A 26,501-nucleotide genomic window follows, 5' to 3' on the forward strand; every position below is an offset into this window, starting at 1 on the left:
TCAATAATTTGTAGTGTTGACAGCTCTTGAACGTCATGCTCCCATTTTATTTCCAGTACTGAATAGTGCATTTCTGATTTACAGGATACTCTGTTGGGGCTGGACATTTTCTGACATCAGCCAGTACAGAAGTAATTGGAGGAGCTCCCCAACAGGAACAGACTGGTAAAGTAAGAGATTGTTTATACTATTGGTTTGAAGAATATACCCCCATGTACCTACCTATGATTTTCCAATTTAGGTTAATGTATTAAAGACAAGTATCAGGTAGATATGATTTTTCATAGGGAGAAAAGTCAGAGGAATGAGGGGTGATAGTTTAGATAACATTGGTGTGAGGTGTTAAAGGTACAGATAGGATACAGTAAATAGCTGTACTTTGTGATACTGTGTGTTGTTTTGGTGATTCTCTAGCACGTTGCAGAGAAAGCATGGGGAAATACTTCAGATTATTGTTTATTGGATTCCACTTACATTTTCTTTTCATTTTAGGCATATATTTTTAGCATTGAGGAGGACCTAAATATTCTGTTTGAACTAAGGGGTAAAAAGGTAAATCTTTCATACCACTTTTCTCCACATTAGAACTTCTAGCATGTCTTCATGGAAATTCAAAACCAATGTTATTTCATTTTTGCACACAGCTAGGTTCTTACTTCGGAGCTGCAGTTTGTGCTGTGGACCTGAATTCAGATGGCCTCTCAGACTTGCTGGTTGGTGCTCCAATGCAAAGTACTATCAGAGAAGAGGGAAGAGTTTATGTCTATATCAATTCAGGTTCTGTAAGTATTTTCTTCTTGGTAATAGTCATTCTAGTATAACTAAGAGGAATAGATTTCCTCTCTCAGCATACAACATTTCAGGATATAGAAGAAACAACTCTAGAACTGTGATGACAATCCCAGCAGGGCTGTGTAGCATACTTGCAGAAGGTTGGCTGTATAAGGTGTGATGCATTATTACGCTAGTGTTAGAATTTAGGTCAGGCTAGTTTTGTTTCACAGTATCTATAGGTGGTGACAGCCTGCCACTACAGCCTCTTTGCAAGCTCTCTGCCATTACCATGCTTACCACTGAACTGGTGTGTGAAGAGCAACTTTTTTAGCACTTCAGAAACAAACAAGGAATGAAAAGTTTGCCTGCAGTTAGTGGTACCAGTCAGGAAAGAGAATGGTAATCCTCAGTTTGTCAAATAAATTAACTTTGCAGATCATGCATTAGAAATAGCTTCCTTTTATTCTTTTTAAGGATGGAGAAGTGAAAGTATAAACCCTATTTTTTGTGTGTTCTGAATTTTTCTGGCTTTGTAAATTTTTTTCTTATTTACCTTCTTTTCTCTCTAATACAGATTTATTCTCTTATACTTGCAATTAACATTTTCCTAACATGTTTTCTGCACAGAGATCTAAGTCACTCCAGGGTAAGGAGTGTGACATCTAAGGCACATGCAATAGCTCTGAACAGCTACTCTTTACTACATTTTTGGCAGTTTTCTCAGAGCAGTAATCCCTTGTATTCTGATATAAGCTTGCTGCTGCTTACCGGGAACACATTGCTGTTCTCCTTATTAAAAAACAACTTTCTTTTTTTTCTTAGTCTAACACTAAATACTATTAAATACCTTTGGTAGTGCTTGCTTCTGCACCAAGTCTTTCAGTAGGATTTTATATTGGCATCCAAGGCAGTTTTAACATTTTGAGTAAAATTCCGGGACACTTGGAAGGCACCCTGTTAATGTGCCGTTGACTCTTTTCTTCAGGAGGCAAAGATGGTAGAACTGAACATAGAGCTGAGTGGGAGTGACTCATACGCAGCCAGGTTTGGAGAGTCCATAGCCAATCTAGGAGACATTGATAATGATGGCTTTGAAGGTAAGTATAAAAAGAAAACTCCTTGGGTTTAATTCTCTCTGAGCAGTGGACTGTCATGATAAACAGGACAATTATGGAAGTCTTGGAAGAATTTCAGTTGATAAGTTGACTTTTCTTTTCCAGGCCACTGTTGTGAAATACAGCTATTTCGCAGTCATTGATGTGTAATACCAAGAGGTTAGGTTCTGTTGCTTTAATACAGAACATGACCACAAGGTGATAACATAATCTGTTACTCCAAGTGCTGGACTTCTAGTAGAATTCTTCATCCTGTTTTAGAGATCTGAGACAATGGTTGGGGAACAATCTGGTGATATTTTTTTTTTTAACATCATAAATAAAAGTTACACATTGAGTCAAGATCTGCTTCCAATAGGAAGCACTAAATAGATGGAGATAAGGAAAACAACCTGCAAGTTGGGAGTCTATTGTGGGACTACTTCTCAGTCAAGCCCTCAGATAACCCATGAATTGCCTAGCAAGGTTTGCCAGTAGACAGAGAACACAGGGACGGACTTCAGCGGCCATCCCCCAGTGGTGAATTCAGAATGTTAATGGGGCTCTGAGGGAGGCTTTTGTTCCTGTTGTCTATACAGGAGGTTCTGTTTCGGGCATATAAAGTTAGATGCCTTAACAGAAGCAGAATATCCTCTCTTCCTTCCCCACCACCCAGGGTGAAACACCTTCTCTAAATATGATATGTGCTGCAATTTCTGTTGGTATTGTTCGGGTGGAACCTGCTCAGAGAGCAGAAACGTTCAGTCTCCAGACTTGTGTCTGACTTCTGTGATAAGCATTGAAAGAGAATGCTGTGTGAAAGTTATAGATAAAAGATACTTTAGTACTAGGAAACAGATGAAAGGATGCAAGACAGGTTATAACATCTAGAATGACTCTCATGGCCTTGAATTTCCCTTCTGCTTCCAGTTAGGCTGCCTAAAATGTATTTGCTACAGAAAGCTGCATGGTCTGCTGCTCTTAGCTTCTTTTCTTCCAAGACCATTCACTAGCTGTTTAAGTAGCCTGCAAAACACAGCTGACTGGGAGGACTCCAGCTGCACTGAAGAAAGCAGAGGGGGCCTGGCCCAGTGGCTTCATTCATCTTGTCGTGGTTTAAGACAAAAAGGAATGGCCAAAATTTCTGCCTGAAAAGCTGTCATGTGCTCCCTTCCAGCAGAAGGGCAGGCACAATACATGGTATGGGGACAGGCTAAAAACATGACGGGCATTTTCTACTGTTCAAAAATTTATAAGCAGTTTCAGTTTTTCAATCATCAAAACTTGGACTGTAGGCAGGGAGCTAATATCCTTTGTGAGAAACTGTCAGCTGTATCTTTATCAAGTTCATATCTTTATACTTCATAATTACCCTTTCTAATTGCAGGTACAATCCAGGGTTCTGTTTTCACTCTTCCCTTTGTTTTTGTGATTTTTTTTTTTTTTTTGGTTCTGTTCCATAACCTGCAAAGCTTGGAATAGTCATTCCCTTCTTATCTGGTCTCCTTATCCGTAAAGGAGTTCTTTTTTTTCCTTACCTCCTTTGATACCTTTTCCTTAAATTCTTGTTACATGTAGTTTCTCCTGTTTTGCATTACCTTCACAATTTTACACATAAGTTTCAGGTTTTGCCCCAAAACATTCACAAACTGTAAAGAAAATACTGTATCCAGAGGTAGGGCTGGGGAAGAGAGAAGTAAAATCAAATTAATAGCACCAAAGCAAAGTAGATGTATGACAGATAACATAATATAAAATTGGCATTCTGAAACTGCAGGGGGGAGGTGGAGCAAACAGGTGGATTACCTTTTTAAGGGAGCAAAAACATTGGGGTTGGAGGTAGTGAAGCAAATATTGAGAGTGGCAGTAGGAAAAGAAATTTTGCTAGACACAAAACGTATCCCTTTGAACAAACCAGCTACCTTCATTTCCTTATTTAATGCCTGTTCAAGCCTGTTATTAGCTGTTAAGGACATTTCGTGTTAAAATAAATGGTTCATTTCAGGCAGCGTAGTAAGAGTACTTTTTGTGTTTCAGTGATTTAATCCATATGGGAATAGCAGATTGCAGGAAAATCATCATAGTTCTATGAATTCAAACAAGGGTTGTTTTTTTTGTTGTGGTGTGTTTTCTTTAGGGGGTGGGAGCAGTGTTCTTGTTTGGGTTGTTTTTTGAAGACCATGATACTTTTGACTAACCAACTGATAATTGTTTGTTTTTCCACAGATGTAGCAATTGGGGCTCCACACGAAGATGATCTAAAAGGGGTTATTTATATATACAATGGCAGGGAAGATGGAATAACACCATCATTTTCACAGGTACAATTTTTCAATTAAAAATAATCAGTCCAGAAAAACCTTCAGTTTCAAGAGGGTTCTCCATTTAGCACTCAGACCATCTAAGGTACTTTAAAAGACTTCAGAATTAATCTGTAACAGAAAAAATAATTGTTTTGGAGGCCTTAGATAGAATTTATGGGATATAACACTTGGCAGTAATTGAGGAATATTACTTTCAGAGGTATACTTTCACAGGTAAGCATGTAACTGTCTTCAGCAGCAGGAAGGTTGTGCCAACATTTTTCATTGGAAATTGTAACTCAGGTTAGCTTTCCAAGAATAATTTTCCCTTCTATTTTTTTCCTTTTCAGAGAATACAAGGACATCAACTCGGTAGTTCTTTAAGCATGTTTGGACAATCCATAGCAAGTGCAATTGATGTAGATAACAACGGTTATCAAGGTAAATTAAACAAGTCTGTTTATTTTTCATTTTTAAAAGAATAGAGATTCATGGGGAACAACCTTACCATGCTACTTGTTATTTTAACAAAATCAAAATCTGTTACTAAGGTGACATATTACATGATCCCTTTTGAGAAGAAAAAAAGAAAAAGAGCTATAGCTGAGGTGGTTTTGATGGGCATCTAGCTATTATTTAAGGACTGAGAATGATGTAGCAGTAAGGTAATAGTATACAAGAGGAAGAAAAGTGTAATTTTTACCTTTATGCAGCCATCTCATCGCTCATGTCACAACAGTTTGGGCACTGGAAGCATGTTTGCTGTCCAGCCCAGTGTGCTAACCTAAAAAACCTTTCTGTGTTCACGTAGTCTGGATTTTGCTAGGAGTCACTGAGCAACTTGATTCTCAGTTTGCATGAACAATGCATTAACCTAACTTGGGGCTCACAACATTGGATTAAGACTCTTGTGGAGTTCTTGTGGGCATGACACCAAAGTGCTAATTTGGTGTAAAAATAATTTAGCTGGTTCTTAGTGTACAACTGTATTAAGCTTATTGTCAAATTATGTCATTTTGCAGAGAAGCATTATGTCAGGTCAGGTGTTGCCTGCCCCTGAGGTTGTAAAAACATAAAGTGATGATGAACTGTATGTTCTGGCTCTGCTAACAGAAAAGCTATCCAGATTAATTTGTAATGCTTGGTTAAGAAGTAGTATGCAGGTAGCCTGCTGTCAGGTCACCTGTTGCTTACTGGTTTGGGAGTTGCATCCTCAAATCATCGTATTACCAATATCTGCAAGTCCAGCAAATTAGCACATAGCATTAATAGACAGTGGACAAGTATTGGAGGGATCAAATTCTAGACAGAGAACAGCTTTGAATATTACCATATGCTTTCTAATACATAGAGGACAAATGGTGCTTTAATGCTGACCAAAAGATGAATATGCTCCAAAATGCTTGTAACTGAGAAGTAATTCTTGTTGACAACTTATGCTTATTGATCTATTTTTTTTGTGTGCAGATGTAGCAATTGGTGCATTTCTCTCAGATTCTGCTGTGGTGCTGAGGTGAGATTGCTAAATTTCCATGCTTCTAAAGATTATACAATTTAACTGTATTTTTAAATGTAATTTGATAAAACACACTGGTATATCATGATATTCTTCTTCTTGGTGTGTTGAACTTTGGGCATTAGGCTCTAGAATACTACTGAAACATTTAAGTAAGCACCCTGGGGGGGGGGGGGGGGGATACAATTTTGAAACTTCTTGAGGCAGCAGATAATGTGCACGCAGCTATTTGAAGCTGTCTGAAAAAAACAGATAGCTTAAAAAATTATAAAAGACAAAAATAGTTTCTGTCAGAGATTCTGAAAACTATTTCGGAAGTGTTTTGTGAACATTAACTCTTTTCTATTTTTAGAACAAAACCAGTGGTAATTGTTGACGCTTCTTTAAAACATCCAAGTTCAATAAATCGAACTAATTTAAACTGCATGGAAAATGACCAGCCTGCAGTCTGTATGAATTTGAAGATATGCTTTACCTATACAGGACGAGAAGTGCCTGGATATATTGGTAAGCTACCTGGAAAAAAAGTCCAGCATAGGTGTTCAATTTAAATTAACCTATTTACAGAATGTTACTCGTATTTTGTGGACCATTAATTAGTGATGTTAAAAGGGTGAGATATTGTGAGGATGAAGGTGGAACTCCAAGTTGTCTATTGCAACAGTTATTTAATCTGAAATATTTATGGCAACCAGTTTAGACAAACAAAGACTAATTTTTAGCTAGCTAGCTAGCTACATTGTGACGGAAAGAGTTCAGCTGGGGCTGTGCACAACCATGCAATAATATTTTCACATAGTTTTTGCAGCACTGCTAAAGCAGCAGCATCATAGGTTAATTCAGGTACCTGAATTAACTTACTTAGCAAGTGGTGTGATTGGATTCACACTCATGCTTCTGAACAAAGGTGGTAATGATGCCATTTTAGATGGTCTCTTTCATAGCACCATAAGAACTAGGACCAACATTTTGACAGGCTTTTGAATGAAATCGTATCCTATTAGGGTTCATGAAGAATAAGAGCACACTTACTTTGTGAACGCTTTCTTTTACATAGTTGCCCTGGGACTGTATTCTTGTTTTGCACTGGACTCAACAGGAGTGCTTGTCTGAGCTTTCCACATGCAAAAGTATGGGCTGTTGCTTTGCAATTAGGCAGGGAATTAATGGTGGGTGAATGTCTTAATGTTGAATCAAATGGATTATTCAGCATGATACTCCCATGTCCTCTAAAAGCAGTTATGGACGAAAGAAAGATATGGACCAAACCGTATGGGACCACTGTAGGACCACTGTCTTCCACTTAGTAATAGAGAAAAAAACATTCCCTTCATAAAGCATATCAAGCACCTGATCATACAATTATGGAACATTATGCAAAAGAGGGAGTCCTACCATAAGTCCTGAAAAATATATCTTGTATTTTATATAATGCATATTTTGCTTTTGGCACAAACTGACATTGCTTGAAGCGATACCTGTTGGAGGGCATATTCATGGTGAACTTATTTAAAATAATGTACTGTCTAAATTTGATTGTATTGCTTGGGTGCTTTTAATCTACTTGGCACATAAGCTATTTGTAAGCTACAAACAGCTCTGCAAGTACATGGTATATAAAATTAAATTTTTAAAATGTTCTGTATGAAAATATACAATATCCTTTAGGAATACATTACAGAGAACACATCAAACAATGAACTGCAAAGTTTCAAGTTCGGATCTTTTAAAATTCATATACGTTGTGGAAGATGAGCAGTCAGACTGGATTGGCCTGGCTGGATTTGAACGTGGCTTTGAACTGAAAGAGAAAAGACTAGAGGAAATTCTAGATATCCTAACTCTGCTTTTGGCAGAGATTAAGAAGTAATACATCAGTAGTGCTCTGAAACTTATATCACAGTATCACAGTATCACAGTATGTTAGAGATTGGAAGGGACCTCGAAAGATCATCTAGTCCAATCCCCCTGCCGGAGCAGGAACACCTAGATAATGTTACACAGGAATGCGTCCAGGCGGGTTTTGAATGTCTCCAGGGAAGGAGACTCCACAACCTCCCTGGGCAGCCTGTTCCAGTGTTCCGTCACCCTCACTGAGAAGAAGTTTCTTCTCAAGTTTAAGTGGAACCTCTTGTGTTCCAGTTTGTACCCATTACCCCTTGTCCTATCATTGTTTGCCACTGAGTAGAGCCTGGCTCCGTCCTCGTGACACTCCCCCTTTATATATTTATAGACACTGATAAGGTCACCCCTCAGTCTCCTCTTCTCCAAACTATAGAGACCCAGCTCCCTCAGTCTTTCCTCATAAGGGAGATGTTCCACTCCCTTAATCATCTTTGTTGCCCTGCACTGGACTCTCTCCAGCAGCTCCCTGTCCTTCTTGAACTGAGGGGCCCAGAACTGGACACAATACTCCAGATGCGGTCTCACCAGGGCAGAGTAGAGGGGAAGGAGGACCTCTCTCGACCTACTAACCACCGCCCTTCTAATACACCCCAGGATGCCATTGGCCTTCTTAGCCACAAGGGCACAGTGTTGGCTCATGGTCATCCTGTTGTCCACTAGGACCCCCAGGTCCCTCTCCCCTACACTGCTCTCTAACAGGTCGTTCCCCAACCTATACTGGAACCTGGGGTTGTTCCTGCCCAGATGCAGGACTCTACACTTTCCCTTGTTATATTTCATCAAGTTACTCCCTGCCCAACTCTCCAGCCTATCCAGGTCTCGCTGGATGGCAGCACAGCCTTCTGGCGTATCAGCCACTCCTCCCAGCTTAGTGTCATCAGCAAACTTGCTGATAGTACACTCAATTCCCTCATCTAAATCATTGATGAATATATTAAATAATACCGGTCCCAGTACTGACCCTTGAGGCACTCCACTAGTTACAGGCCTCCAACTAGACTCAGCCCCATAGACTACGACTCTCTGGCTTCTCTCCTTCAGCCAGTTCGCAGTCCACCTCACTACCTGATCATCCAGTCCACACTTCCTCATTTTAGCCGTGAGGATGCTGTGGGAGACTGTGTCAAATGCTTTGCTGAGGTCAAGGTAGACCACATCCACCGCTCTGCCATCATCCATCCACCGTGTTATTTCCTCATAAAAGGCTAAGAGATTGGTTAAACATGATTTCCCCCTGGTGAAGCCATGTTGACTGCCCCTCATAATCTTCTTATCCTTGATATGCCTTAAGATGGTACCACGGATAAGGTGTTCCATCACTTTCCCAGGGATGGAGGTGAGGCTGACCGGTCTGTAGTTACCCGGGTCCTCCTTCTTGCCCTTTTTGAAGACTGGAGTGACATTTGCTTTCCTCCAGTCCTCAGGCACCTCTCCCGTTTCCCAAGACTTGGTAAAGATGATGGAGAGTGGTCTAGCAATGACTTCCGCCAGTTCCCTCAGCACCCGCGGGTGCATCCCATCTGGACCCATGGATTTATGGATGTCCAGATTGCTCAACTGGTCTCTAACCCATTCCTCATCGACTAAGGCAAACCGCTCCGTTGACCTGACTTCATCTAAGGTCTCAGGGGTACAGGGCTCTTCAGGACTGCCTGCAGCAGAGTAGACAGAGACAAAGAAGGCATTCAGTAACTCTGCCATCTCTTTATCTTCTGTCACCAGGGCACCCATCCCGTTCATCAGTGGGCCTACATTGCCTCTGGTGTTAGTTTTGTCTGCCATGTATTTAAAAAAGCTCTTTTTGCTGTCCTTGACCCTTCTTGCCAGGTTTAATTCTAAGGATGCCTTAGTCCTCCTAGCTGCCTTCCTACATCCTCTAGCAGCAGTCTTATATTCCTCCCAAGTGGCCAGCCCCTCCTTCCATGACCTGTAAATTCTCCTCTTCCACTTGAGCATACCCAGCAATTCCCTATTTAGCCACGCAGGTCTCTTGGCCCTCTTCCTTGACTTCCTACGTGTCGGGATGCTCCGATCTTGAGCACGGAAAAAGCAGTCCTTGAATGTCAACCAACTATCTTGGGCCCCTTTACCTTCAAGCAGCCCTGCCCATGGGATTTCCCCTAGCAATTGCTTGAAAAGGCCAAAGTTTGCCCTGCTAAAGTCCAGGGTTGCAATTCTACTTGGTATTCTACTAGTCCTGCCACACAAGATCCTGAACTCCACCATCTCGTGGTCGCTGCAACCAAGGCAGCCCTCAACCCTTACTGCTTCGACCAGATCCTCCTTGTTAGTGAGGATGAGATCCAGCAGCGCTCCTCTCCTGGTCGGCTCATCCACCATTTGCAGGAGGAAGTTATCATCCATAAACTGGAGGAACCTCCTGGACTGTGGCTGGGTTGCCGAGTGGTCCTTCCAGCAAACATCAGGGAAGTTAAAATCCCCCACGACGACCACGGCCTGTGACTGTGAGGCTGCTCTCAGCTGCCTGTAGAAGGCCTCGTCAACTTCCTCACCCTGATCCGGTGGTCTGTAACAGACACCTACAACAGTATCCCCCCTGCCAGCCTGCCCCTTAATTCTCACCCACAGACTCTCAACTCGCTCATCATCTGTCCCTGGACAGAACTCGGTGCACTGTAGTTCCTCCCGCACATAAAGAGCAACCCCACCACCCCGCCTGGCTGGCCTGTCTTTCCTGAAAAGGACATAGCCTTCCATGACTATATTCCAGTCATGTGAGCTGTCCCACCACGTCTGTTCATGTTAACTTGAAAAGAACTGTGAAGTTAAACAGTATTCATCAGTGTCTGCTGACTTAATATGTTTTGTCAAAATTTAATGTCGGCCCTGTAAGTAACTGGAGCAGGTTTTCTTTATATAGATTCTGGTAGAAAACTATAAATATAATTTGACAAAACTAACCCTGATGTAAAAGCACGTTTCAGGGATCAGTCATGATGCAGTCAACTTTCAAAGGACTAGAAGTGTTCATTAAGTATGGATTTGTGTCAGAGTTTTTAAGCAGAGCATTTCATATTACAGAACATAACTTAAGGAAGTGAGTCAGAAGATGTGATTTCTATCATAAATTCATGAAAATTATAACACTTTTTTATAAGTTTTTATAACTTATTTTCCCTGGACTGCTTTATTTTATTTTGCAGTGCTGCTTTATAATCTGAGTGTTGATGTGAACCGAAGAGTAGATACACAAGCAAGATTTTACTTTTCCTCCAATGGAACATCTGATACAATCTCAGGAAATGTAAAGATTTACAGCAAGAATACTGCCTGCAAAGATCATCCAGCATTTATGAGGGTAATGTAATTTTGAGTATGTATAACCCTGTAAATCCTTTGTTCTCCTTTGAAAAGCACACCTGCTGTAAAAGAATCAATTATGTTTACAATTGCATCGCATAATTTTGGAAGTAAAATATTGCTGTTTATAAATTCCACAGTTAATATATTTTAATTCTGAAGCTTTCTCAGCTTTCTGTGAGGAAGTCAATCTGCCATCATTTATGTCAGTGAAGAATGTGCATAATCGTCATCATCACAGTGATGAAGCAGGACATGAGCATTTTTGACATTTTTTCACCCTTTTTATGGATGACAGATCATTGATTGAGGCCTATATGGAGCAACCAACAAGATAGGGTCTAACATATTTTTCTGCTGAACATTTTTGATGGAACTTTCCTATGTACTCATTAATGCAAAACCTTTGAACTTGTAGTTACACAGAGAATATGTTTATTATTTTGTCATTTTTAGCTATTTCAAAGAGTACATATATGATTTTGCTCCCCTTTTTACCGTGAGTAGGTGAGGTAGACTCACCCAATAAGGAAAGAACCTGTTCCTGATCCATAGGAAATGAAATGAAAATGATTGGTAGAAGCAAGTCTGTAATTACAGGTTTATAGTATGGTCTGGTTTGCGCGTTTTTTGTGAGCAGCCAAAGGCTAGCAGGGTGTGAAGAACAACACTTGCTTGGAGTTGTTTGATTTTAATCCTGCAAGGGATGCAGCATTCCCCAAGGAAAATACTCAGAGCATCAACAGGTAGAAACAGGGTACAGAGAGCGCTCATGATAGTTTCATGAATGAACTTAGAGTTCAATAAGAATGTGCACTGTGCTGGAAAGTAATTTCTCTATTCCTCTGCTCAAAAAAGAGAAGCTTATATGTCTTTCTCCTGGACATACCAACCTGAAATCTGGACCAGATTAGTAGTGACAGTGGTTACTCTCTCTGTGAAGGGGTAGAGACGGCTTCGTTGTAGAAGGAATCTGTTAGTAGAAATGATTCACAGGAGAAGCCACAGAGGTGGAAGTGCTGCCAGGGCAAGTGGACATTTGGCAGGAGGCTGTTGGAGGCCTGCAAGGTGTCAGATACCCAGAGAGGCTTGTACCAGCATCAAATAATAGAGATGGTACCAACTATTCAGCAGGAGGAAGTTGGCTGTTGGCTTCTCCAGAAGTAGAGTTTGATCCAACAGCAACCATCCTTTTAAATAGAGGATGGTACTGACTTGGAGCTAGTTAAGAATCTAGCCAGTAAGAATTTAACTGCAATAGTAGTCTCAAAGTCACTGTTGCCTTGGAGGAAATGAACCATGCTTGATATACCCTTCTGAATGAGGGACCAATCTAGAGTGTAAGAACAACTGCAAACAGGACAAAGATATTTTTAAGGCCATTCACTGGACAAGAAAAACTGAATCACTTTTATTCTTTCTTAGAAGCTTGCTAATTGCAACAAAAATTTTGGAGAATAAATGGGAAGAACTTGAAATCCTAAACCATAATCAAACACTAAAAACCAGTGGACACGGAGGAACCGCATGCTTTTTACACACAGAAAAAAACAGACTTACAACCTCTAAGACCATAGCTAAGGGGAAAAGAATTTAAAGAAATATTAAGGCCAGGAAATATTTAGATGTAAGGGGAAACAAGGGTAGTAAAATAATGGACTAGTTTGCCTAGCCTTTTCTTTAAAATCCTCAAGGTAGCAATTCTGTGACCTTTTGAAACCAGCATGTATTAAGATGATTGGTGTGGCTGATCCTGCACGGAGGCTGGGAAATAGACTCAATTCTCTACAGCTACAAAAAAAAAAAACAAACAAAAACCTGCAGGAGAGAAGTTTTCCATGTATTTTTCTTCTTCCTTCCTTTTACTTGCCGTTTGTTTGTTTACTTGCCATTACAAGCCAATTCTTCATGACAAAGCTTCAGGGTAGAAAGCAAAGTTTACGTTATCCATTGGAAGATAGTCCAGATGCATCTCCACTGGTCATTGCACCTAAGTGAATGTTACTTACAAGAGCAATAGCAAATTGCCGCTTACTTTTAAGAATTTTGTAAGCCAAGAGAGATTTGACTGACAGCTGACCTTATGTACCAGCTTCAGTAGATATTTCTGTAGGAGGAAGGATAAGATTTGTCTTATCACATCCTGTAGTCTATTTTTTCTCTGTATAATTCAATTTTCTTTTTAATTCTTAATTAATAGCATTATAAGCATCTCCTTTCACCCATTGAGGTTTCTGTACTTATATGAAGCTTCTAAAGTTAAGTGTGAATGTCTGTCAAGTACAGTCCTTGCAAGAGATGAAGTATGTTTTATGTATTTTGAGTAAAGACTAATTAATAGCTAATTAGTGTAATGGCAGTAATACAAAGCAGATGCAGAGAAGACCTTGTGGAAAATTATTATGAATATGTGATTTGGCCAAAGCAGGCTTGCAGATAAGAATTAAAGTAGTGGCCATGTGGAGGGACAATCAGTGTCTGTCTCTTACACTTAGGGACTAATTTAACCAGGTTTGCTATTGTTAGTACTGGTGCTTCAAGCTGTTCAATTTTCACAAGTAGGCAGTTTGGGCTCTGATCTGCAACATTCCTACACAGTCAAGCCTTCATGTACAAAATGGTCATTTACTGAAGAGTTGAATCTTTTTTAATACAGAACAGGACACAAAGAGGCAGAAAAATAAAATGCAGTCATGATCTGATTTAGTGGTCCTGTGAGAGAACTCCTTTTGATTTCATACAGAAAAATCCCTGGGTTTTGTCTGGCATTATCCCACTGGTTAACTTTCTCAATTTCAGCCAACTTTTTCCTGTTTTTCTCTTTGGGCAGTACAGCATTTCATGGGTAAGGCAGTATTATTAACAGAAATAGGTTCACTGATTGAGTAAGACTTCTTTTAATAAAAGAATTTTCCATTCTGAAATGCCAGATGCTGTCTTTGATTGATTATGCTTTTCTGTGTTTCTGATTACCTCTTTCAGCGACAAAGATTTCTGGGAAAGTATGTAAGCTGTATGGCATGTGAAATTATTTTACATGTAAAATAAAATAAATGTTCCTGTTTAAGTTAGTTCTAGGGAACCTTATAATCTTTAAAACATAAGCACACATGTCTTGTTTTATATGATTAACTCATTAGGTTTCCAATTTTCATAGAAAGATGTAAGGGATATCTTGACTCCTGTACATGTTGAAGCAAGTTATCAGCTGAGGCATCATATTCTACAGAAGAGAAATAGTCAGGAATTTTCACCACTTCAGCCTGTTCTTCAACAGAGGAAAGAGAAAGATGTTATAGTAAGCAAGGTTAGTGTATGAGTTTTCCTTTTTTTTTCCAATGCAGCAAGTAAATACTCATGTTTTAATCTTCAGTGGGAAAAAAAAAAGCTTCAAACTTCCATAGCATATGAAGGAATGCATTTTCCAGACCAGCATCTAGTGCCTTGATCTTAATTATTAAAGCAGTATGCAAAAAAATGCCTAATTTGTCATTAAAAAAAAAAATCTTTGTAGAACTGGTATAAAATTTGTATTATGGTTTAAAAAAAAGTTATGTGTGAGAACTTGCAGGAATGTATAATATTATATACCTCAGAACACACAGGTATGAAATTCGGTCTTTGAAGTATCAATTCTTTTTCAAGTACACAGGATGAGTCACTTTCCAGTATAAAATTAATCTTTAAAATTGTGTTAGTATTAATCTTGCTGGTATTAATCTTGAAGTGTTCTGATGATGTTGCTGAAATATTAGTCCTGTGAAGGTATTGCAGGTTTTCCACCGCAGAGTCGGGGAGGGGGGGGAGGTATTCTGTATCCTTAAATGATTCTGAGATTAAATTCTTAAAAAAAAAAAGCAAACAAACAAAAAAGCCAACACCAAAACAACTTAGTTAATAGACTTAAGAGAAAGTCAGGATGCTCTGAATTTTTAACTACTGAATGGTCATAGATAGGACTTTTAACAAACAGTGAGCTTCATGTAATTCAGAACTCTGAGATATATATCTGTTCTTTTCTTCCTTTTCATTTTCACTCAGAATTTTGTTTGAGAAACCTCAGAGTTAAAGAGGGTGTTGTTGAATATAGTGACATAAATGTGCTCTATAGCAAACTGATAACTAAGGCACAGACACATGTGACTCACAGTGCCTCCAGTCTCATCAAACCTTATTTGCAGTATGATAAGTAACCTTTGTGTAATGGAACTCTCTTGCAAAAGTTAATGTGCTGTGTCATACAAGAGACTGCAGACCTCAGTTCTGGATTCTCTAAAATGCTTTACACTTCTTAAGTACTAAGTTTAAAAAATCAGCTGAACATATACCCACTGGTTTAACTGAGACACAGCATGTGTTTGGTAAATGGCAAATCATAGCCTGATTGAATTGGTTTTAGGAGCAAGAGCTATTAGCCAGTTCCATGTACTGGGTAACAGGTGATAGGTTTCTTTGGAAATACTTTTAGTCACTATAATATGTATAACGCACTAAAGTGCCCCTTTTTATTTGTCTTTTATAGTTTGTTTTTGCAAGATTTTGCTCCCAAGAAAATTGTTCTGCTGACTTGAGAGTTTCTGGGAAAATTGCTTTTCCAAAGTAAGTATAATGTGGCTCTCATTATTCTCTTTTGAAAGAGGTTCAGTAAAATTTTATCTAAATTATTTCTTAATCCTTTGTGTGTTTAAAAACTTTAATTTGCAGAAGTAGACTATGGATATGAGGAGTGAAGCTGTGTTTAGTTGAAGAATATTTTAAAATTGTAAATCTTCCAGGAAATGCAACAGAAATGTGTAAAATTGAAGAACTGTCTTGCATTAATTAGAATACCTTAAAGCTCATAAAATATATCTTCACAAAAAGGCAAACTTGTATTCTACACTTTGTATATAACTGGGCTAAGATACAGGGCACAATACGTACTCAATATGTAGACATCATAGCTATGGTTAAATTGACAAGCTGTCAATTATTTCAGCTGCTCTTATGAGGACATTGTACTTGCACTGTAGAAATAAGATACTTTGGTTTTATACTAAGACATTACTATATTTATTATTTCAATTACCAATTAATTAAGTGGCTTTTTCCTTATTCATCTTTTTGGTTTTATACTGCTGATTGAGACACCAGATGGTTGAGTATTATGTGAGGTTCAGACTTCCTTTCCTTACATGAATTAGATTTCATTTTCCTAAATTAATTTTGTTTTGTGATCTTTTTTTTTCTCATTAACACCCCTAATTTTTTTGACATACCCTTCAATGTGTTTCAGTTTTCCCATTCTTTCCAATTAGACATCATATTTAAATCCTGTATTATACAAGATAATTAGTGCACTTTCAAAGTATTCAAATACAGTTATTATTGTCTTGCAGAATCTATTATATCAAGCAATATTAACAAGTATATACACTTAGGTTCAGCACCATCTTTTGAAAGTTTTAAGCCATGTACCATCATTTCTATTCAGAGTGAATTTTAATTGTCTAAGTTATATTTTGTCAACCTTTTTCTTTTTTGAATATTATCCTTCAAAGCAAGAAACATGGGTTGTTTGCATGCAAAAAGAGAAATTGTACCTGTTGTAAAGCTCAGCTTGCTAGGTATTTTGTGTGTGACCTGGATTTTCTTGTGTAATTCATCACCTTTAAAGTTGATTCTACTTTAATCAAGATACTACACTGAACAACCTAAAATGACACCAAAAGATGCTGACAATTCCATAATGCTAATTAATCACACCTGTGTGATCCTAAGCACAAGCATTTTCATCTACACAGATTTCGGAATAAGAGTAGTATCTTTCTGCCTACTTTAATGCATAGCCTGTAGCATGAGTCTGAAGCCCTTTTATTTTCTTGGGCTTGAAGGTTATTTTATTTCAGCAGTCATAAACTTCTCAGACTCGGCAGCATTTCTATTCATGCCATTAGCGATGCAATTGTGTAAGGACTTCAACACTCTAAGAAAGGAAAACAGATTACAACATACCTGCTTGGCATTAGGTTATCAGCAGCAGATTTTCAGTGTAAATAAACAGGCTAAATATCTTGATAAAGTGTGAAGTATCACCTTAAATTACATTGGGCCCCTAGAATCTCGATTAAAAACTAGTTAGCTGTGAAGCATTAATTTATTTTGTCTAGACAGGATGCATTCATTATCCTTGAACAGCAAAGCAAACACTTTAAGTCTTAAAAGAATGAAATCAAATACGGATGTTAAAGTAATGCTTTACTTACTGAGTTGAGTCTTTGTGTATACACTATCATGTTTTGTTTAAATCTTAGATTTTGGCCTGCTTGGTAAATTTCCAGTCTGCATCATGCATTTTTTTAATGAAGAATGAAATATGATTACCAGGGAAAAGCTCTAGTTCAGCTTTGTTGTAGTCCCAGATGTGCACCTGGTGCTTTTGTGTACTTGTGTGTTAAGCTGGGAGGCATCTTCGTGACAGCAGCTTGTTAATGAGCTTAGCTTTAATGAATAGAAGATGACTGAACAGTAAGCATGTAACTAGTAAAAGAACTTTAAAATTTAACCTAAACCTAATCAAGCAACTGAAATGTTAACGGTGTGTTTTTCTTTAATTCGCTTTTGTCTTGGAACCTATCTGCTTATGTCGTGCTTTTACCTTCTGTTGCTTTTCTAAGTGCCAGCTTCTTTCCCAAAGGTGTTTAGAGACTAATGCTTTGGTTTCCAGCCAAAATATCTGATAAATGTCTCTTTCTAGGCAGCCTTTCTACAAGTCTTAATTAAACTTTAATGTCAAGCTGAAGTTTACTTTTAGCCCCCCACAGGTTGTCTGTACGTGTAACATGATTATAGAATACTGCATAGATCATAAGATAGGCATGTTCATTTGCCATTTTTGTGACCTGCTTCATGGTACTTCAATATATACTTTGAGTACAAAGGGTGAATTTGAAAATAATGTTTGAAAAAACTAGCAGTAGCAAATTGTTGTTCTTGGCTGTGAAGGAAAGGACCCATCTTGTAAAAGCCAGAAGCACGACTGGTCTGACAGCAATTTTCTTGCTCTTGCATTAATAATAACCTCAAGCCTTAAAAAGGACAATGCTGAAATTGACTGGCATAACTGGTGTAGTACCTTCAGTTACAAGACTGAGTGAAAACTTTCCCAGTGGTCTCCAGCTGAACTTGTCAGAACCAAATGAAATTAACTGAAAGAGCAGTGGAGGGAAATTTTTGCATGCAGGCTGTATATAGAAATACTTTTCACTTACATTATAATTAAACTTTTTTATAGGCCTCATGATAAGAAAACATATCTTGCTGTTGGAAGTATGAAGACTTTGTTGTTGAACATTTCTCTGCTCAATGCTGGAGATGATGCGTATGAAACTGTTCTCCACATTCAAATCCCTAAAGGTCTTTATTTCATCAGAATTTTAGAATTGGTAAGAACAAAAGAATTTATCAAACAGGAGTCCTTTGAGATTTTCCCTTTTCAGCCAGACATTTTTCAAATTATGTTAATGGATTGTTGAGTTTCTTTAGATACTGACAGCCTACACACATTTCCTCCTCCCCAAAAAAAAACTGACAAAACTCCAGTTTTTAATTTCTGAGATTTATAGCTACCTAAACCATGTGCAACTTAATCAATACAGGTGACTTAAATCATTTCAATAACAAGATGTGATGGTAACAACTAACAGTAAGGATAAAAAAAAAAGGTTTCTAAAAGTATTTCAGTATTGTAAGGTCCTTTCCAACCCTAACCATTCTATGATTCTATGTTGTGGGTACTTCTTGTGTGATGATCATGCTTTCAGTGATCACAAAGATCTCTGAATCTGCCATTTTTCACAGTTACAGTCTTATGAAGAAATAACAAATCTAATTGTTCTCTCTTTCTGCCTTTTTAAAATAACTGCTCTCTGTGTAGAATCCCCCCAACACCTTTTAGAAGTTGGCTTTAAACTTGAGTGGGTCTGGGTGTGATGCATATGCCTTAGCTTCATTATTAGCAAACAGAAGATGAAGTAACAGGATACAGTAATAAATACAGGATACATTAAAGCAGTAATGAATAATAGGAATGCTGTGTTTATCTGCATCAGTGAAATAACAAACGCCTAGTTCAAGGAAATATAAACCACCCAATTTCAGCATGTGCATGTATTGTGAAATGTGGGGGGAGGAAAAAAAAGGTGTTAATCATTAATAACTTGTCCTTTGTTTTAGGAAGAAAAACAGATACATTGTGATGTATTAGATAAAGAAATTCATGCAGTGAAACTTGAGTGCAGCGTTGGTTGTTTATATGTAGATCAGAAATCAAAGGTAAGCTATGTATGGCTATGTATGAAGTTCCAGCTTTAAAGAAACCCTGAATATGTTACGAGGCTTTTCAGGGAGGGGAAAAAACCTTTATTTCTCAGAATCTCTCCTTCATTCCTACTAATGTCTTTTATTACGTTGGTGTCGGAACCTCTCTGCTACTTTTAAAATCGGGTGCCTAAACACTTTCTGGAGCAATTCATTACGGGACAACATCATTTGCATTATGCATCAACCGATTGTACTTGGCTTACTAGATAAGTGAGCTGACTAAGGCTGTGAACAGATGTGTTAGGTCAATAGAAAGGAGTAGAAGACTCGCAAAGCAAGTATTTTCTTAGTTCTGAGTGTTTTTTACAGCAGGAAATTCTAAATGAGTTCAATAAGATGTTTTTATTTTAACTCTGTTAAAGCACACTATAATGCAATATAAAGAAAATTTTATTTGTTCTACAGCTGGATTTTAGTTTTCTCTTGGATGCAAGCTCATTTACCAGAGCAGAAGAAGACCTCAACATCATCATTAATGCTACCTGGTAAAGTCCAATGAAAAATGCTTAATGAAAAATAGTACTAGCTTTGGAAAACAGAGGAGGGAACACTGGAAAGACTTAACAAAGCACAAATGCAAGAAAGCACAGGGGTTGCAAATTTGTAGAGAAAGAAAAATCACAAAAAAAACCCAGATAATAGATATTTAAGTAATGAGCTGGTTTCTGCCTGTATAAAATTTTACTTTTAAAAAAAATATTTTTGTTTTAAAAAGCTGGAAGTCTGTTTAATGTTTGTTTATAGAAGTAATGTGTAGCGTTTGATGCTGCATTTGTTACACTCATTTTTCTCTCCGTTTTTATAGTAAAAATGAAGATGGGAGCATGTTGCTGGATAACACGCTAACTTTAGCTGTACCTCTAAAATATGAGACCGAGTTAAATGCTCATGGGTAAGTCAGCTCTTGCTATACCTGCATATCTGTAGAACTGTTGCCTTGGTACCTTGTACAAAGCTTTTAGCAGAAGTGTGGTTCAGCTGAAAATTCCTGGTTAATAAACTGGCACAGCTATCCTGGGGTCTGACCCATACACTTCTAGCATCTTCTTTCCAGTACAGTGAGATGACACCAGTGATATCTGTGGTGCTTTGATCTTGTCTCTTAACAGACTAATATTTTTTTAAGAATTGGAACTTTTTTTTTATTGAAAGGTATTTAATAACAGCACAGCAGATCCTCAGACCATATTCTGGGTGTATTGTGTGGTATAGGTTTGGAAGAGGATTTATGACTACTTCTGAATTATTTTTCTTTTGTCCTTTAAAGAGGAAAAAGCACAAAGATAGAGGACTTCTACTCAGTGTTCCTAGATTTACTTACATGCAAACTTGTGTATTTCCTTAGAACCTATCTTATTGGACATACCACGGAGCAGAAAGTTAAGCTAATGATTTTTAGCAATTATATTAATTAAAAACTTCTAAACTATTGTAGATTCGTATCACCGGCTTCGTTTGTTTATGGAACAAATGAGAAAGATTCCCCACTTACGTGTATGAAGGAGAGTATCAACTTCACTTTCCATGTAAGAGTTCTCCCTTGTCAACCCTATTATCCTTGTTTTGAAGGTTAAAACTTAGATTTCCAGTGTATCTAAAGACAATCTGCACAGTCACTAAGGGAAGTGGTGAAGAGTACAAGGGAATGGTGAGCAACTTCTGTGCATCAGTGATGGGAAGTAGCTGTTAGTCCCTCTTTAAATGCTTTTTCTGGTCTGGATAATCTTCCACTGAGTGGTCAGAATAAAAATGCTTAGCAGAAGCAGGTCTGAAAGAGCTAGAGCAGTTCTGACTTGCCAATTCTTTCATTACTTAATACTTTAAAAATAATTAACTTATGGTAAGAAAAAGGAACTAGGAGCTCCTTATAAGAGGATCTGTAAGGTATCAGATTTGTCTCCAGTGGCTTAAAAGAAGGAGTTAAACATTAATCTCTCCTAGTTCCTGTTGCGTATTCTGGAAGGTGGTCTGTATGACCTCAAAGTAGCATCGCAGATTAGCACTGCTTGCTCATTGGGTGCAGAGGAGTGAAGAGTTCAGGACACCTACACAATGAGTAAAGCAAAATGTTACAACTCCTACCAGAATCCACTTTCATGACAGCACAGCAATTCAAGTGCTACCCCATTCTGTTAGGTTTTATGTACTTACACTCCTTATAACTTTCTTCCCCTCAAGGTTATCAGTGCAGGACCAAGCATGGCTCCAAATACAACCTTAGAAATAATGATACCTAATGCTTTTCCACCCAGTAACTTCAGATTATTCAACACATTGGATATCAAGGTAAGCACAGGTTACTTGATATAATTTTATTAGCCATATCAATTCTATGAAAAAGAGAAACGGCACAGCAGAACTAGGTACTAATACAGGCTCAGGTTCTTAGCTATAGTGAAGCAGAGTGAACAGGATATTCTTCAGCCCCATGTATTTTATAATTCTGAAGGTAGAATTTACATTCCTTTTGAGCTTCTGGCCTTTCAGAAATCTGTATTCTGCTTAGTATCTGATGTTTAAATTCTAACAATGATGATGATGTTTTTGTTTCCAGACAACAGTTGGAGAGTGCTCCTATAATAAATATTCCAGAAACTGTAGTGTGGCAGAAAAAAATGAAAACATATTAAAGGATGTTGTCACATTCTTTTCAAAGTCTGCTAAGAGACAAATGGTAAGTTCTCTCTCTTAGCATCAGTGGGAAGTAAATGACTGCATGAATGAGCCTTAAGACAACAGTATCTCTTTCAAGGATTTGTGGTGGGACCTGTGATACACTCAGCATAGTCATAAGTAACTTCAGTGAAAGAGGTGAGAGCTTGGATGACAGAGTTGATTAATGACACATCACTGAAGTCAGTTTAGATGACAGTCACCTACAAAGAACTTCCAAAGGCTTATGCAACAGAATGAGTGGGCAAACAGAATGGCAGATGAAATTCAAATCAAAAATTATGCATGGGGGGGGGGGGGGAAAGAGTCATAATTTTAATTACATGAAGTATGCAGATCAAATATTCATTGGTTTCTTCACACCAAAATTGTGCCATCAACTGTCAAAAATGGGAGCCAAGTTATTTAAAAACATAAAGCAAAAAAAAAAAAAGGCAAAAGTAGGACTTATGGTGGAACTTTTTACAGAAGGGTGCTGTGAATGCTAATAAGTGAATTCCAAGGAAGGCTATACAAGTGAATGGAACTGAAAGTCATTAAAAATTTAAAAATATAAGGAAATATTTTTTGGCTCATGACGTTCTTAATAAAACTATTTGGGAGGCTGGAAGAATATTGTACATGTCTGCCCTGTCCATGCTCATCCTTCTGTATACCTACTTACAGACCCTGCTGGAGATTTGAGACTTGACTATGTAGTAGTCCAAACCAGAAATGCTGTTCTAGTGTTGTATTTTGAGGGTTAGTTCTCATAGACATCTGTGTCCTGCAATCTGTATTTGATGAAGTACAGTTTTGTTTAACATTTTCATCTTAGAAAGAAGCTGGACACTTTAAAATGTTAATTAGGGACTTCAAGTAAGCACAGTACAAGGAACATCAACCAGTGTTTGAGATAACCTGCACTAGAGTATCAAATCAGAACTCGGGCAGTGCAGTCTTGGACAAGGAATATACTCATGTACAGGCTTGCTTTTTTTGTCTAATCCAAGCATGAGAGAAATGCTGCTAGCTGTCAGTGTACAATCAGTTACACTATTTATACTGGATATAATATAGACACTGTCATTTATTATTCTTGATAAAAGCTAATTTGACATAACAGGGTAAAAAAATCCTGCATATAACCAAATTGTGACAGTTGTTCTTTTTCAGTCTAAAAAGTTTTGCATTTTTAAGAAAAATGAAATTGTTCAGTAACAATTCAGTTGGTCCCTTGTACTGTTCCTTTAACACCTGTGGATTGACAGTGGTGAATGACGACCACCCTGACTTTTCAGGAACAAACCGGGGGGGGGGAGGTTGTTTTACATAGTTCCTAAGTGCCTTTAATATCAAGATGACAAATGCTGATAAACTGAAGCTTTACTCTTCCCTCCCTTCTACAGTACTGCATGAAAAATGACAACTTTTGCTTACAAATATATTGCAAGCTTGGAAACATGGAAAGTGGAAAAGAAGCAACCATTCAGTTGCATCTAGAGGCAACTCCTTCACTTTTAGAAATGGTAACGTCTCATACTTAAGGAGAATATTTCAAGGTTTATTTGCAGTGTTCTCTGTATATAAATTCTAGGTATTAATATATTTTTGTAAACAGTATGATTAAATCCAAATCCAAACCTATTATTTTTTCCATGTTAAGCCCCAAGGTGATATATGAAAAATGAAAACCACTGAAAAATATGTATTTTAGATTATCACTTTATTATTTAGTATGTATTACTTTGTCCATTCTGGCTGGGTTGTGTAGGATTGGGATTTAACTTCAACCCATAATTGTACTTTTCTAAGAAAAGCAGCATAGATGTGGGTTTAAGTAAAATCCAACTGGGCTTTGTTCCAGTTCCTGGTACTAATTTGTTTTGTGATCAGAAAAAAGCACCACTGTGTGTTTGTGTGAGATTCTGTTTCTGTGAGCAGCTGTGTTACCATTTTTACTGGGCAGGAATTAATGTGTTGAAGTTATTTTTTAAAAAACAGGATTTTTTTTATTTTTTTTTAATTAGGATGATGCATCAGCATTGAAGCTTGAAGTAAGAGCAACAGCCTCACCAGAAAAAAATGCAAAAGTTATTGAACTACATGAGGACAAGCAAGTTGCATACGTAAGAAATTCTTTTCATGGATTTGTGATAAAATTGTAGAATTCTATACAAATCTATGCCCAGCCAATGAATATGGTCTTGATTACTTAAGAATGTAATTCATTTTCCTAGTTTGTTTTAGTATCTTTCAGGGGGGAAAAAAAAATATCAGAACTGATTTTATTTTCTGCTTTTCAGGTCTATTTGGAAGGAGTGCATCACCAAATGCCCAAATACCGTGTTACTGTGCTAATAATTGGAACAGGCTTAATAGTTGGTGTTGCCTTGTTTTTGCTTCTTTCATTTATATTATGGAAGGTAGGTTTTCAGTGTTTCTCGGTTGCTCTCAAGTCAGGAATTCACCGTTGGTGGATCTTTGGAGCTGTTAATGCAGGTTAAATGATAAATGATATTTTATTGCTATCTCTCCTTTCTAAAGAAACATAATTCCTTCTGCAACTTGTGTTTTTTTTCAAAATACTTTTCCATTATCCTGTATCTTCTACATCTTATGTAGATGCATTCTGCATCTTCTGGTAGCCAACACCACACAAACCCTGTCCTGTAACTTGTATGGCATCTCATGTTTGCAACTGATTTATATTATTTAATGATATCAAGTGGATCATTTCTGTGGGATGGTGCTCCACACTGAAAGCCACTTGACACGTGATGAGTAATAGTCTACAACACTGTTTCACGCCAGAATAAAAAGCTGAAAATTTTAAACTGCAACATAAATGCTAAAAAGCGAGTAAGAAATTGTTAACTTCTCTATCCACAGACTTCCTCCATCCATCATTTTTCCCAGGGAAGTATAAAAGTGAAACAAATTTAACAGGGAAGTTTTATCTCCATTTCATATTTAAAATAATACCGGATTCTGTGGACTGTTACAGGTCACAAGCCCACACGTCCTTCCTCCTTGCAGGAGAGTATTAGCCTCCCAAAAAGTAAAAGAAAAAGCAAACCCACTTTTTGATTGAAGAGTATCACTTGATTACTTGTTACAACAAAGCAAGGGCAAATACCACATATATGCATTTTATTTTAGTTCTTCTTTTATGGTTTAGATTTGATAACTCAGATTTGCTGACAACAGTTCCCAAAATTTTGTATTTCAGATTGGGTTTTTCAAAAGGCAATACAAACAAGTCCCTCAAGACAATAACAGAAGAGACAGCTGGAGTTTCACAAGTGGGAACAAAGATGGCTAAGATGGCAAATAAATGTTTGATTTTGAAATGAAGACTTTCAGATTCAAGTTAATTTGCAGGAGAAACATCAGAAACAAGAAATTGGTCTTGAGCTCACTTGCTCTTACAAAATGCATTTTGTTTCCTTGAACTCTATGGAGGACTATACCTTAGAGCACTCTTGCTTTTCTAATATGAAAATGTTAAACCAATTTGTTTTGAAGTCTTAGAGTAATATTTGAAATGCCATATATCTATCTGGTTTCAAACAGACAACACTAAAGATAAAGAGGAGAAGAATTACTTACCAGAAAGAATAATTTCTAGAAGGTAATCACATTTTGCCAGTCCTGGAAAATAAGATCTCAGACACATCAGCACAACTTATTCTATTAATTTTCAAGTCTTAATATTTTTTTAATTAGCCATTCAAAAAGAAATCCTCCTGTATCTTGCTTTGGCAATTTTACAAGGGTAAATTAGCTTAAAACAATAGGAGGACTGCAAGCAGAGCACAAGAATGTAGGAAACAGCTATTGGAAGCTGTCTGAAGGGAACCTCATAAGCTTTTTGGCTTCACAGGCACAGCCATAACACTGCAGAGACTTAGACACCTAGGCAAGGCAGAACCAGGAAGGTCAAAGGCAGTCTAGAGCAGGGAATTCTGTGGGGTAGCCTGGAGATGCAGCACAGAATCCTCTCTCAGTGTTAGAAAGAGATTTGTATTGGAGATCGTAATTTGTAGCCATCTTTCACATGGTACTTGCAAGCATGACAGAATTACTTGTTCCGTCTTTTCCTCAGGTATTGCTGCCATGATGTTTTGGACTTCTCCAATGAAATATTTCTATGTGGGTTTTTTTAAAGCAAGTATTTATTTCTATTTATTTGAAGATTTTTCTATAGTACTTAGCATAGTAGTAGTTAGTATTGGCATTCTTCTGGGACCTGGGAGAAAAAAAGTCACGCTCACATGATGACAGAACAGAACCACATACCAAAAGTACTCCAAAGGCCAACCTTGCTGGGCCAAATTTTATCTTCAGATGTGCCAGCTGAAATTACTTAATAAAGAAGCTGTTTGGAGAGCTACCTTGGGTTCCTGTGATGTTGTCAGATAAATACCTTCCAAACAGGCATCCTCAGGAGTCACTCAGCAGAAAGGCAAATGACTGAATTCAATGACATGGTTCAAAGCACTGCTCTGCTACTACAGGAAGTTTCTTCAGGTAGATAAGTTTGCACTGCCACCTAGCTTTGGTGAAATAGTA

General features: G+C 37.7%; 1 protein-coding gene across 3 annotated transcripts in view; it reads left to right on the forward strand.

Annotated features, from left to right (window-relative positions):
* ITGA4 (integrin subunit alpha 4) overlaps nucleotides 1-25,283 on the forward strand; it is a 37,482-nt gene extending 12,199 nt beyond the window's left edge. For 2 of the 3 annotated variants that reach the window (XM_061454740.1, XM_061454758.1), the window contains 22 exons: nucleotides 85-170; nucleotides 493-552; nucleotides 645-782; nucleotides 1,760-1,871; nucleotides 4,095-4,189; nucleotides 4,522-4,612; nucleotides 5,639-5,684; nucleotides 6,040-6,194; nucleotides 10,757-10,911; nucleotides 14,071-14,220; nucleotides 15,436-15,512; nucleotides 18,187-18,337; nucleotides 19,128-19,226; nucleotides 19,680-19,759; nucleotides 20,080-20,166; nucleotides 20,710-20,800; nucleotides 21,453-21,560; nucleotides 21,829-21,948; nucleotides 23,336-23,455; nucleotides 23,957-24,055; nucleotides 24,233-24,352; nucleotides 25,159-25,283. In XM_061454740.1, coding sequence (XP_061310724.1) covers nucleotides 85-170; nucleotides 493-552; nucleotides 645-782; nucleotides 1,760-1,871; nucleotides 4,095-4,189; nucleotides 4,522-4,612; nucleotides 5,639-5,684; nucleotides 6,040-6,194; nucleotides 10,757-10,911; nucleotides 14,071-14,220; nucleotides 15,436-15,512; nucleotides 18,187-18,337; nucleotides 19,128-19,226; nucleotides 19,680-19,759; nucleotides 20,080-20,166; nucleotides 20,710-20,800; nucleotides 21,453-21,560; nucleotides 21,829-21,948; nucleotides 23,336-23,455; nucleotides 23,957-24,055; nucleotides 24,233-24,352; nucleotides 25,159-25,251 — 2,333 coding nt within the window. In that variant the 3' untranslated portion in view covers nucleotides 25,252-25,283. The remainder of the gene's footprint in view (nucleotides 1-84; nucleotides 171-492; nucleotides 553-644; nucleotides 783-1,759; nucleotides 1,872-4,094; nucleotides 4,190-4,521; nucleotides 4,613-5,638; nucleotides 5,685-6,039; nucleotides 6,195-10,756; nucleotides 10,912-14,070; nucleotides 14,221-15,435; nucleotides 15,513-18,186; nucleotides 18,338-19,127; nucleotides 19,227-19,679; nucleotides 19,760-20,079; nucleotides 20,167-20,709; nucleotides 20,801-21,452; nucleotides 21,561-21,828; nucleotides 21,949-23,335; nucleotides 23,456-23,956; nucleotides 24,056-24,232; nucleotides 24,353-25,158) is intronic. The other variant, XM_061454749.1, reaches the window with a different exon arrangement.
* The last annotated feature ends 1,218 nt before the right edge of the window (nucleotides 25,284-26,501 follow it).

This window comes from Pezoporus flaviventris, unplaced genomic scaffold (assembly GCF_033815535.1).
Source record: "Pezoporus flaviventris isolate CSIRO_AGI_PZ_B2104156 unplaced genomic scaffold, CSIRO_AGI_Pfla_v1 ptg000001l, whole genome shotgun sequence".
In the NCBI taxonomy this organism is placed as follows: Eukaryota; Metazoa; Chordata; class Aves; order Psittaciformes; family Psittacidae; genus Pezoporus; species Pezoporus flaviventris.